This window comes from Falco biarmicus, chromosome 12, assembly GCF_023638135.1.
Source record: "Falco biarmicus isolate bFalBia1 chromosome 12, bFalBia1.pri, whole genome shotgun sequence".
NCBI classification, from domain to species: domain Eukaryota; kingdom Metazoa; phylum Chordata; class Aves; order Falconiformes; family Falconidae; genus Falco; species Falco biarmicus.
This window is the reverse complement of record NC_079299.1, coordinates 17,721,980-17,734,986: the sequence shown is the minus strand read 5'-3', so window position 1 is coordinate 17,734,986 and position 13,007 is coordinate 17,721,980. Positions and strand designations below refer to the sequence as shown.

The 13,007-nt window shown below is 36.6% G+C and overlaps 1 protein-coding gene across 3 annotated transcripts in view; it reads left to right on the top strand.

The window, feature by feature from the left end:
* The window catches only part of BABAM2 (BRISC and BRCA1 A complex member 2), a 170,254-nt gene that overhangs the window by 39,632 nt on the left and 117,615 nt on the right, over positions 1–13,007 (top strand). For 2 of the 3 annotated variants that reach the window (XM_056357722.1, XM_056357720.1), the window contains exon 5: positions 9,644–9,838. The exons of the other annotated variant lie outside the window; for it this stretch is intronic. In XM_056357722.1, the coding sequence (XP_056213697.1) occupies positions 9,644–9,838 (195 nt within the window). The remainder of the gene's footprint in view (positions 1–9,643; positions 9,839–13,007) is intronic. 3 annotated transcript variants of the gene reach the window in all.

Genomic DNA, 13,007 nt, shown 5'->3' with positions numbered 1-13,007 from the left:
AATACATGCTGCAGCGTACTTCAGATTGCCAGTTGCCAGACACTGATGACTAATTGCCTTCATGTATATATACTATACTTGCTTTGCAGAAAATAAAGACCTTGCTAGTGGTAAAAGTGGTGTCATGATTTCTAGCATCTCATTGACTTTCAAGACATCATTTGTTTAAACCAAAAATATAGTGTTGGGTATCCCAGGCTGGACATATAGAAGCAGAATATCTTTTATTTGGAAATCTGGGAGCACAATAGTAATGTTGGTATTGGTAATTCTTTATTATCAGGTTGCTGGTTCATATTATAGTTATGAGTATTTTTTTGCTTCAGTTAATTAAAATATAATCATACTTTACTTGAGCAACGTCTTATTAAAATTTGGAAAAAAATTATTATTAGAGAAACTGAAAGAATATTAAAGGATTCTGACCTTGATGTGTAGTGGTACTGGCACAATACGCTCAGTTTCCTCACAGGAGCTGTAGAACAGTAAGAAATGGCTTCGCTTGAAGGCAACAGCTTGTTAGCTGTCTAGAAACACATTTACAAGGTTTTCTTGTTTGGGGGGTGGGAGGAACAGCGGCGGGGATGTTGGTGGGGTTTTTTTTGTTTGTGTTTTGTTTGTTTGTTTGTTTTTTAAGGGAAAAGACTGAATCTAGCACAGTCTTCCTGAATTGAGAATACATTTAAATTCAGTGTGGTATGCCCATAGAATTCAAGTTGTTGAGCCATGTTAATTCATATTTCTGTAGAGAAAGTTGGTCACTGCTTATGAATATGCAAGCAGAACAGACTTTTAAATTAACTGATTACAGAAGGTCAGTTGGAAGTAATCATTCTGTCTGAATAATGCAGTTTCATATTTGATTAACTTCTAGACTGTGAATTCTGTTATAATTTATAATTGTACTTTTCTCCAATGGGATTAGTTGTTTGGGACCCTGCAGGTTCTTTCCTTGAGAAGATATTGTTGGGGAAAAGAAACATCTTTGCACTGAGGGTAATTTTGAAAAGATATATTCATTTCCCCAAATGAATGAGGGCTCAAGCTTTTTTTTTTTTTTTTTTCTTCTTTTCTTACTGGTCTAAGTTTCAGCCTGTATTTGTTTCAAACCTCTCTGTTCTATCATTCTTTACATGCTTTTATGCCTGTGTTCCCTTGCTATCTTTCAGCTCAGATCCTCAGGCATATCTGCTCTTTTTTAAAGATAACTACAGAAATATAGTTCAAATTTAGTCAATATCTTGTGTCTTTTGTTTGCAGTATTAGTATTCATACAGTTTTACTGAATTTTGCTATATACCTGTCTCCCAGAAATGCAGCTTTTACTTGCATAAAGGAACCAAATGAGTGTTCTTACGTTGCTTTTTTGAGAAGAGATAACTAATTTGCATTAATCTGTTATATTAGAGAAATAATTTTGATTTCCAGTGTCTTATGATTTACATAATGGTATTTTGTAAATGTTCTAGTGACTGTATTTTCAAGGCCTGATAAACTCTCTTGTAGTACAGATGTGAAAATAAAGATGGAAATACTACTTAGCCAGTGAGATCTACCATGTAGTATATTTATTTCAATTTATGGGATTTGGGGAGGGGGAAAAGTGGTTAGAAGAAAACTAACTGCATATGCCACCCAACAATACATGCTCAAGGGATGTTAGTGGATGCTGTCCAAGACGTTAGCTGTGAAGGTTCTGCCTCTTCGCTGTAGCTAAAATTACTTGTTTTGACAGGAAGGGAAAAACCCCAAGAACTGATAAGAGTGAAAGACTTGCTAATTAAAAAGAGACTCTTGAGGTAAAGCATTAACACTGAGACAGTGGTCTGTTCTCTGGTCCACTGAGTGTCTGAGGAGTTTGGGCCCTGTTCGTGTTACCGTCAGTGCATGATGAGTAAGTCTTTAGGTAAAAGATGCATGTGCATATGTCTTGTGTTGAAATGAATTGTGTCTTCATGCTTTGTTCCTTTTACTTGCCATGTCTAGTTAAATATGTACACTTCTGGTAAGACTCCCAAAGGGAAAAGGTGCTGTGTACTCATGTGGATTAACTAATGATTAGTGCATTGGATTCCCTATCCTATATGTGCTGAGGGGATTAAGAAATTCCTTCTCAGAAACAGGTAAAAGGTACCATCTGCTTTCTGAGAACAGGTGTGCTGGGAGGTCTGGAAAGGAACAAAACTTGCTCTAATCCCTTAGCAAAGCAGAACAAGACATATTTATGTATGCCAAGTCTTCCGGAGATTAAATAGTACTGTACTCTCTCTCTTTTGATAGTAGGCAGTTGTGGCTTTTAAGGGGCTGAGTATCTTGTAAGAGAGCTCTAGGAGAAACAGGCAAGCTTTTTCAGGAAGAGTACACAGCTTAAAAATGCTTTCCTGGGCTTAGCTTCACAGTTTCTGCATCTCCAGAGCACCCTTAACGTACAAAGATCAGCTACCTCTTACCTGCTTCTACAGCAGGGCATAGGAATTATTTGTAGTAACCTTTGGAAGCTGAGTTTGCTCCTTTTTTGGGCGAATGATACTTGAGAGACAGTAGTGCATTTATTCTAAGTGAAAGCAGAAAAGTCACCTTAGGTATAGGATCTTTAATCAAGAATCACACTGTGTGGCAAGTGGAAAAAAAGAAGGAAAATAATGTTATACAAAATATAAGGTGGTTTTGTGAAATCAGAATTAATTTCTTAGTATGTTGTTTTCCTGCTCTGCTAATTCAAGGCCTTCAGGTGTTTCAGATTGCAGCTGAGCATTTATAAGCTATTGTAATTTCTGCATCCAGTTTTCACAGACTCTCACTAAAAATAAAAAATGAATACTTACTATCCCAAGCTTTGCTTTATGCAAACTTTTTATCCATTATACACAATATAGTAGAGCAGATATGGTCTGTAAGTTCTTTGGTTGTATTTGCCATGACAGAAGTGCTCCCGAGTTGAACTGTTTATATGAAATGTTAAGTTTTGATGTTTGCTTGTGCCCAGAAATGATCATTTCAAGCAGATCACTCCAGAAAGTTATTCCAGTGGTGCTCTGGGGGAGGGGAATATGAAGAACCTGTGAAAATAAGATGACAAGTAGATGGCATGTAGGTTTACAGTGATTGATTTGAAGCTGCAGCCTGTAGGATGTTTAAGTGCTGGCTGCTAAGAAACTGAAGCCTTTGAAGTTGTTATAACACTCCAGCCCTGCAAATACTGTGAAAAATATCTGTTGATAGAAAGATGTGAGCATATGGCAGATAATTATCCTGTGCCTTTTTTTGTGAGCAATTTCCCCGTGGTGGCCCATGAAGACTGTAGCAAAGCAGGGACTGAAACCAGATATCCCAGCTTCTAGACTAATGCTGTAACCACTGGACCCATGTCTTCTCTGTATTTATATGGAGCAGAAGTGCTGATATTCCAGTGTGATCTTTCTCATTTCAGGTGAAAACTTGCATTGGTACTGATTTTAGGCCACTGTAGGATGCAAGTTGTGTGCATGTGGTGTGCAGAGATACAAACAAAATGCAAATCTGTACTTACATTTTCCTTTATGATAATTCTGGATGAAAGATTCTACAGAAATGGCATTATCACTGTTATGGGCTTGGGAGGTTTTGTTTACTGGCATTTTCTCGTGAAAGTTAATTTCTTGCTTAGAAATATAAAAGTACACTAACTTAAAATAAGATCTTGCTGTTGTTTCCTGTAGTATAGCCAGGAAAAACAGTTACAATCTGTCTCCTTTAAAATCACATTCCTGGAAGATATTCTGGCAACCTGGATATTTAAACACATTTCAAAGAAAAACAACTTCAAATCAATTAGAAATTGTTATCGGGTTTTTTCTGATAGTGTAGAACTGTAGTTTGCTACAGACACTGCCTGGAGTTATGAAATAAGCAATAACCTGTGAAGGAGGCTATGAATGAGCTACTTGTGGAACACGAGGTACATTATGTTCTGAAGAAGGGGGGAATAGGTAATCATGGACACTGAGTAGTTTGCATAGGTTCTTGATTAGATTTTTGGAAGGATAAAGGAAAGACTGCAAAGCACAATATGTTCCAGAACAAAATTTAAATATGGTTTCTTTGCCAAAAGTTGAATAGTATGGCTACTTTGGAAAGCTAAGTTCTGCATGTGTTTGCTAGTAAGGCTGAAAAGCTACTTTGTGGGGCTTTTTGACTTGCCTCACCTCTAAGAAAATCTCGTTAAAACTGATAATGTGTGGCTAAAAATTTTCCCTGTATCTTTTTGAAGTCCAGTTGATGTCATTGCTATTCATTTAAATGAGTTACTGTTCAAATAGCTTAAATTGCACTCTGTGGGTGGCCTTATAATATCTTTACTCTGTCTCTTTATACATACTTTAAGTGAATTCATTTTCTCAACACTTTGGCTTGTGTCTGATGGTCCAAAAACCTCTCCCTATCAAACTACTCGGTTACTATGCAGCCAGCTCCTGTCAGGAGACAGGATCAAGAGCCAGGGAATTTGAAGATTGACTTTGCACCCCCACAAAATCTGTGGGGTTATACTACTTAGTGAACATTAATATTCTTTGGTGAGCTTGTTTAAATTAATATCTGGCAGATCTTCAGAACAGATTTCCTTATTCGCTTTGGGTTTCTCCAATGTAGACACAGTTTAATGGATGCCTATGGTCTACTAGTCTCTGTATAATAACTGAATATTATTTTTCCATTTATATTGCCACAATGTGTGAGGTGGAGGGCGAAGTTAGTGGATGTAGTGTGCTATTGGTTAATTACTCTTAAGGTCTAGATAACTATTTTCTCAAAGACCTTTTCCTGAATCTCACTCCAATAATGAAAAAGGTTAGCAATTGCCAGGGAAGCTTCTGCCACAAAAGAATATTCAACTTCCTTATGTACCTGCTTACTCACAGGTAGGTAAATAGTTATTGGCCATCTTCTATATGGCAGTAGCTACAACTATGTGGGCAACAATTCTTCTAAAGTGTGGTCTTTTATAATATGGAAGTTCTCAGTCCATTACTTTTCATGTAGACCATTCTGAATTCATTCCTGTAGACCATTTTGAATTTATTCCTAAATTGGAACAAGAGGGATTAGCCTGTTGTCACAGATGGCATTACCAGGCTTTTGTCTCCACAAGGAAATACGTAGTCACCTTATGAGGCTAATAAACCCACTACTAAAATAAACTCCTTATGGTGAGGTAACAGGGGTTTTTAGAAAATGAAAGTTATACGAGCTGCAGTATGACCAAGCCAAAAGCCACTTAGAAGGTTGAAATTAAGATCTGAAGTGTAGAGGTCCTCCTAGTTTTAGTGGAGACTATGGAGAGACCTGCAAACAGTGTCTAGACAGAAGTGAATTGTTTAATTGAGCCTCCATCTGTGTGCTCAGAAATGGCAGGTAAGTTCTTCTGTGCTATGCTGACAAAAAAAAATGATAACATTAAAATATAGTCATAACCAATCTGAGATGTGCATGTAATCCTTCATATGAGATGGGCATAAATGCAGAACTAGTTGCAGATGCAAAGTTTGAGTTGATTCATACTTGTATATTATTGTACAGTGGGCCACTTTCAGTCTTGCTGGCTAACTTTGGAGTAACTTAGTTTGCCCTGCAGAGTTCACTTAAAGATATCTATTAGCAAACAAGACAAGGAATTGGATCCAAGTCTGGATTTCTTTATTTTAAATGCATTAGTGATTGTTCTGTAAAATTTGATTAACTCTCTGGAAAGTCTGCAGAAATCTCATTTCAAATTAGGAAAAATTTATTGAGTGAAATAAGTAACTTAGCCTGTCAGTACCCCAGTCAGTGTGCTCTTTTTTTTAATACAAAATTAATTTTAATTGCAATTTTATAGCAATTTCAGATAAACTCTCTTTTCAGCATGCATGTGATTTTGGTAAAACGATGTTAATGTATAAATTTTGCTAGGGGAAAAGTTGAAGGTTGAGTGAGCAAAGCAGAAAGAGATTTTGATGGAAGCCACAGAAAGGAACAAGTCTTTTGCTGTTACATATTTGCTGGTTATTTCTTTGTTCTTCTCATACCTACCGGGTTCCAGCAGTCTGGCTGTAGAAAATGAGGTTATGTGTGTTTTCTTATTTACGGGTTTTTTTCTGAAGCTGTAACAACTAAAACTCATAATTTTAAAGTTACATTCAGAACATAATTTTTATGCAAGATTTGGGTTTTGTGGCAAAACTTAGAGCCACAGAACACAGAAACCATGGTTGCTTGCTCTGTTCTTCTCATGTTTTAAATATTTAAAAATACTGTTGCTTAAAAAGCTATGTTGGGTAGGGTTTGAATACAGGCTTCAGGCAATCAGAAAATGAAGCGCACAGTCTACTACTTCTTTTTGCTCCAAAGCCTTTAGTTTAAGGTTTTTCTGATCGAAACTGTTTCCAAAGTCTAATAGAGAATACAGTACTGCATTGCTAAATAAAATTTTATTTAGAAGATCCTTCATCTCTAAAGAAGGAGGTCAATTTACTGTTGCAGGGACACTACTCTCATAAACTAAAACGACAAATCTTTGCATGTTCTCAGAAGAATCATTATAATGCTGAAATTGTAGTGATGAAGACATTCTACAAAGCATCAACTTGATAAAAATCAGATTGTGCTTTAGTTAGGTTTCAGCAAGGTATGTTACAGGTAGTTGCTTACTCTGATTTAAAAAATAGAAGGAAGATCAAAAAAGGTACTGTTTTAAACTGAGAGAATGTAGCATGTATTTTGACATACTGTTAAAACTGGATCACAATATAATGGTTTAAAAGTATTTCCGGATGAATGAACCTACTGCTTAGGACAAATAGGCAGCACTTAAATATACGTAAAAAGAAATTTCATACATAAATATGTCATTGTATTCAGATGTGTTTGTGTTAAATTTTATAAAATTAGATCTTCTGAAAAGAATAGCATTTCAGCAAAGTTAACATAATGGATGGAAATGTAAAGGCCAATTGCCAAATAACAATTACTACAGTGATAGAATTCTAAAGTCAAGAATTAGTTTATTTAAATCAGAATTTGTATTAAAGAAAATGTCTGTAACTGTTGTATATTTACTCTTTCATCAGTGAGAATCCATTGTAATTGATGTATGTACTGGGTGGGTAGTTGAATTTCTCTCCAGGTGATTTGTTTTTATAACCAGTTCATACTTTGTTTGAATCTTTAGTTACTGAATGAAAGGCATTTAGTAAGGATCCTACAGTCAAATAATTCATTTTAATTCCTGTACCTTTAAGGCAATACAGTATTAACACTGTTTTGATGCAGTGTTCTTGAATTCTTTGAAGAGAGCGATACTCTAGCTTCATGCTGGACAAATGACAATGGATTTCCTCTTGCTCTTTTTTTGTTCTATAATGTTATTTAAAAAACAAAAGGTTCGGTTGCATTTAGGTCAGTTTTTAAAATATTGTTGGTCATTTCCTTTGACAGAACATTTCTATTGTGTTATACCAATGTCATTAGGAGGAAAGGTTATTCCCACTTGTCTGGCTGATATCAATACCTACTGGCATATTACATCCTCTGGCTTTCTGGAAATGCTTTATTTGAGCAGCAGCTTGGGAACAGGAAATTTAAGGTTATACACAGTCTGGTTTCAGACTGCATGATACAAAATGTGTTTCCTAGAAGATGCTGTCTACCAGATAAATTTTCTCTAGTATTTTGTAGAATCAGATAAGCTTAAATGGGTTCCATTCGGGAATAAATTTTTACTAGCTAGGCAGACTAGGTAGAACAAGGCTTTCAGTTACTCTAGTGTTTGTTTGAGGAGCTTACTTTGGAATGTAGCTTACCTTTTAAGATATGGTAGTGATAATATTCCCGGGGTTTAGGTGTTCTTACTGTTTAGGAGGAATACTTTTACTTCAAGCCATGGTCAATTGTGAAGTCTGTGATGCTCTAATAGCTTCTATAGGCAGAGGTTCAAGGATAGCATCTCAGCCACGCTGAGCAGCCCTTTCTGCCAGAATCATAGTGAGCAGGAGAATAGAGTACAGTTTAATCCTGTAACTGCTCATTGAACTGTTCATTCATCCATGTAAAACAAAGTAATTCATGATCAGCAGTTACGTCCTGTTGTGTGTGCCTGTCAGTCTTGGGTGAAGCTGTAAATTCTGTAAACATCAGGTCTTTTTCAAATCTGTACTCTAAAGGTACGTATTCCCCTAAGTGCTCCATCTGTGCTCTAAGATTATAATTTTTTCTTTTTTTATCAAAGCAAGAACGTCTGTGTTTCTGAAGAATGAGAGTACTGCCTTCCAAAACTGTTTCTCTCAATAATTTTCATGTGACAGGAATGTATGTTTTTCATCCTAATCACAGGAATGAGTGATGTGTAGACAGTTAATGCAGCAGTGCCAGCTGTAGTCATTCAAAAAATCACAAATGATGTTGTTGAAAGTCATACAGTGGTCTAAAAGCCATGTTATGAAGATAGAAAAGGGATTGTATTTCTGAATTGTGTTTCTTTCATTTTTGTCTTTTTCTGTATGTAGGTGATGCATACACAGATTTCTTTGCCTCTCTGGTAGCTACTAAATTAAATGAGAAGGGATGAAGGGGATGGGGATGGGTAAAATGTAGCTGAGATGCTCTTAAAATTGATCCCCTCTAGGACTGGGGACTTCAGAAAAAGCACGTGCTAAGATTTGAAATAAAAATGCCTTGGTAAAAATTATTGATTTAGTTTTTTTTTTTTAAGCTCAAAAAACCCCCAAGATTTTCAAGGAAGTATTTCATGTTACAAATTAGACTTTTATGTTTGAAATGATGGTGCTGAGAGTGAGAAATTCATTTTGATAACATCTTAAATATGTATGACTTCAGAGGGAAACAAATGTAGTGAAAAGAGAAATACTTGAAGTATTGTCTCTTGTCTTGTCTCGTGTCCTGTCAGCAAGGAGCACAGGGTGAGTCCTCATCTGCCCTTAACGTTGATCCATTCTAGATCAACCACGTACAGGCATGCAACATTGATCCTGTTAGGTATGGTTTGTAACACAGAAAACCTTCCTGAATAAAACTTACTGTGCACTGAAGACTGGTCTAAGCCAATGTTAGAATAGTTAAACTAAGAGATAACATTGTTACTGTGCTACTGACACAGTTATCTTCATTGTATTAACAATTTTATATCTGTTAACTACGTTTCTTGATATACAGTGAACTTGTAATAAAAACTTCGTGCATTGAAGAGGCTTGTATGTCCATGGCGTATGTGTTAAGGGGATGAGGCAAGGCAACTAGTGACAAGACAGTCAAGGTGAAGTAAAGCACAAGGCTGAGGCAACAGAACAGAACCCATTTGCTCTGTCAATACAATACCTACGGTGTGAATAATGGAGCAGTTTCCATAGTTTCCTATCTGTGCCTGGTAGTAGCCTTGTTATCAGTTTTCTGGTAGGTCCCTATATGGGCTTTTATTTGACATTAAGGTTTGTTTGTGCTGTTTGACCTGGTTTTCTTCCAAAGCATGATACAACTTGTGCATTTAATATTATGGTTTAGCTTTGCTACAAAGTTTCCACATACATTTGTGCCTCTGATATCAGTATGGAAGGGGGAGTGCTTGTCTATTACTGTAAACAGTTTTGGTATCTGTTCTTCTCTAATTTAACAGAATTTAGCTTCTTGGAATCCTTCAAACCCTGAATGCCTCCTGCTTGTTGTGAAAGAGCTTGTGCAGCAGTATCACCAATTTCAGTGCAGCCGATTACGTGAGAGCTCTCGTCTCATGTTTGAGTATCAGACTTTACTTGAAGAGCCCCAGTATGGAGAAAATATGGAAATCTATGCTGGCAAAAAAAACAATTGGGTAAGCTTTTAAGAATATTTTTGCTAAAATGCTTTTAGTGATTCTTTCATTTTAATAAATACAGCTCTTGCCTTGGAAAACTTGAGTTATTTCTGTGCATCTCCATGCTTTATGTTTCCAATGGAGAAAACTTTTATTTGACTCCAACTCATTTTCTGTACTCCCTGTTTTGTACATTGCTGTCACTCCACTACCTTGTTTGAACTAATTTTCCAGGTGAGTAACATTTTTTCAACCTGGTGTTAGTTCATCTAATTTATAGATGAAAACTTTGAAAACTATTGAAAAGCCTGTGCAGTATTTACACAGCACAGTACAATGTTATGTGGAAGTTTGAGCTAGCTCTTGAAGATCTGAGAGGCAGAGTAACAGTGTTGGTGTGACACCCTGCCCAGGCAAATCAGGGTAGGATGTATTAGGGCATGGTTCCACATTATGACTGAGCTGATTTAGTTGGTAGCTGCAGCTGCCTATATCTCTCTGGCGCTTGTCTAAAATGAAATGAGTTGTTTCAAGAACCTAAACTGGAAAGAGAAAAACCCTGAAACTTATTTTCTGCAGAAGGACAGGAGGAGGTGAGATAGGCTAGAGCAGTGACTTTACAGGGCCATGTCTTCATACAACAGTCAGACGTTAAACTGTTTTATCTTTTTCCTGAAGTTATATCCTTTGCCTGGGAAATGTGCCATGATGTGTAGAAACACTATGTATACCATCTCAGCCTTCTGAAATGAGGCTTTTGGCAATGTAGACATTTTGGCTAGTGTGTGATTTGATTTTCAATTTTTTTTTTTAAACTGATCTCTGCCACAGAGTAAGCTTTGCAAAAATCAGTTTTTTCAGCTGGTGATATATTTATCATGGGAAGTTTGGGTATCAAGAAATATCTGTGTTTATGCTGAATGTGTCCCCCTCTTGCTTTCAGAAATAACATACTCTTGAGATGTACTGGCCTTCAGAAGCAGCATCTTCTGAAATAGATGCAGTCTAAAAATCGATGAAAATTTAGCATTCCTGTTATCAGGGCATAGAATTCGGCTTTACATCACTTTAATCATCCTTAAGCTACAGGTGATGCAAGCGTGTTTGCTTTACAATTCACAGTACTTACAGTCATCTGTTTTTCTTTTTATAGACGAGTCATCTAGGCTTTCTTATTTTAAGCCAAGTAAAATTTTCTTTGTCAGAGAATTTCAGATCTCTCTTACATGTTTATATATCAGAATTTATCATTGAAATCACTTTGGTCTTAAGTGTTATTCTCTATAGCTCACATGACAAACTGCCACATCTGTGAATATCATCAGACTGGTTTATTGAAATGCAGAAGGCTTTCTGAACTGTACTGAGATGTTACCAGAATTTTTGACAGCTGCCAAAATGCTGCTCAAGTTTGTAGAAAACACGGGGGTTTTTTCCCTTTTTTTCCCTTTTTTTTTTTTTTTTTTTTTTTTTGTAGGTAAGCAATATCTACTCAAGCTTTTTGAATCTTTCGTTAGTCTTTGGTGACTGAATAAAGAACTTTTTTGTGTGTTTGAAATGCTGTCTTAGTTAAAAATATTCCAACAAAATGAATCTTAAATACATTTTGAGGCAAATCCTTTTAATCACTGCAGAGGTATTTGAGGTTTCTGTAGTGTGTACGTTGTTTTCCAAGTTTACATTCTCTGTGAAGAAGACTCTGAGAGATTGTTTGGAGATTCTGTGAACCTGGTGTGTACACAACAGAGGCTTGTTTATTACTGTTCTGAAATTCAAAACTACGAAACTTGTGTAGATCTTCTTCCTATAGTTTAAAACTGTCTTTTCATTCTTGATGATCAGGGCAGTAAGACTGTTTATCTGAAAAGCAAGAGGTAAACTGCATGTTATCTCCTCTGCCTAGAAGTCATTGAAATTCTTGTTGTTGCTGTCTGTCAGAAACTGATAGTGGCTCAGCAGACTTCTATGACTGAACCTTGCACAGGGTTATGAAAGCAATCATCTTAAGTGCATCAGTTAAAAAACTTCATTTGAAGAGAAGGCCTGAGTTCAGTGATGTGTCCCAAAATAGAACAGAAATTTGCTTTTATATCTTGGTTCCAGTATCTCCCATTTTCTGAAGTGTTCTCCAAGATCTGTGACAAATAGGTAAACCATTATCTAGCTTAGTAGCTTCATGTTGACGGAGTACCAGTGGGTACAGATGCCCATTAACTATCTAATCTCCCAGTGCTGTGACCAGAAATTCATCTGACTTGACCTGATGCCTGTGGCCAGCCGGCTGGGGTTGGGTAGGCAAGCACCATGGACAGGGACTGCTCCCTGCCTGCCCAGAACACTTTTGGAAGTAATACTTTGTATAATAATCTTGATTGAATGACGTAAAAGATCTAAACTGCAAGTCCTTATTTTCTTCTAAATCTTGGAGCAGCTGATGTTTTGATCAGATGCCATTCATCTGTTCAGTGGCCATCCCAGTTCATTAGACTTGGTGTTTTACCAGAAATAAGTTCTGGATTTTATGGCAAATGTATGGCATTTTTGGGCGTTTAATCCAAGCAAGAAGCAGTGTTATAATATCCATTTCACTCTGAATAAAGAATGAGTACCCTGACTGTCATCAGAGTAGTCTTTGTGTTATACGTGCACAAGAAGTCAGTGATTTTTCTGCATACATAAGTAATGCATCATCAGAAAGCTGACATCTGTCCTCACAAGTAGTGTCATCAGGAAAGGGTTCAGAGTCTGTCTTTTAATATATGCTCACTTTTTGTGGCATAGTGTTTCCATGTGCAATTGCTTTGCCTCTATTGCGTGACTACCAGGGGCAAATTTTAAGGGCAGTACTAGCTAGCTGGCTGGCGGTAGGGTGGATTACAAACTAACATCACACAAACCCTTTTGGCAAATGATCTAAATGGCAAGGTACCATTGGAAAGATTTTGCTTGCATTTAAGATTATTTTTTTTCTTGTATAGTGACTGGGAGGCAGAATGAGTTATCTCTAGTTCATGCCTGATACATAGACCAGGAAACAAATTGGCACTGATATTAGCAATGCTTTTTGTACATCTACGTAATACATCATCTTTGTCTATATGTGCTTAGTTCCTTGGGGTGAAAACTTTTCTTAATTTAGGCATAAAATAATTGAAGGAATCCAGTTCTGTAGAATTTTTCCCCTCTC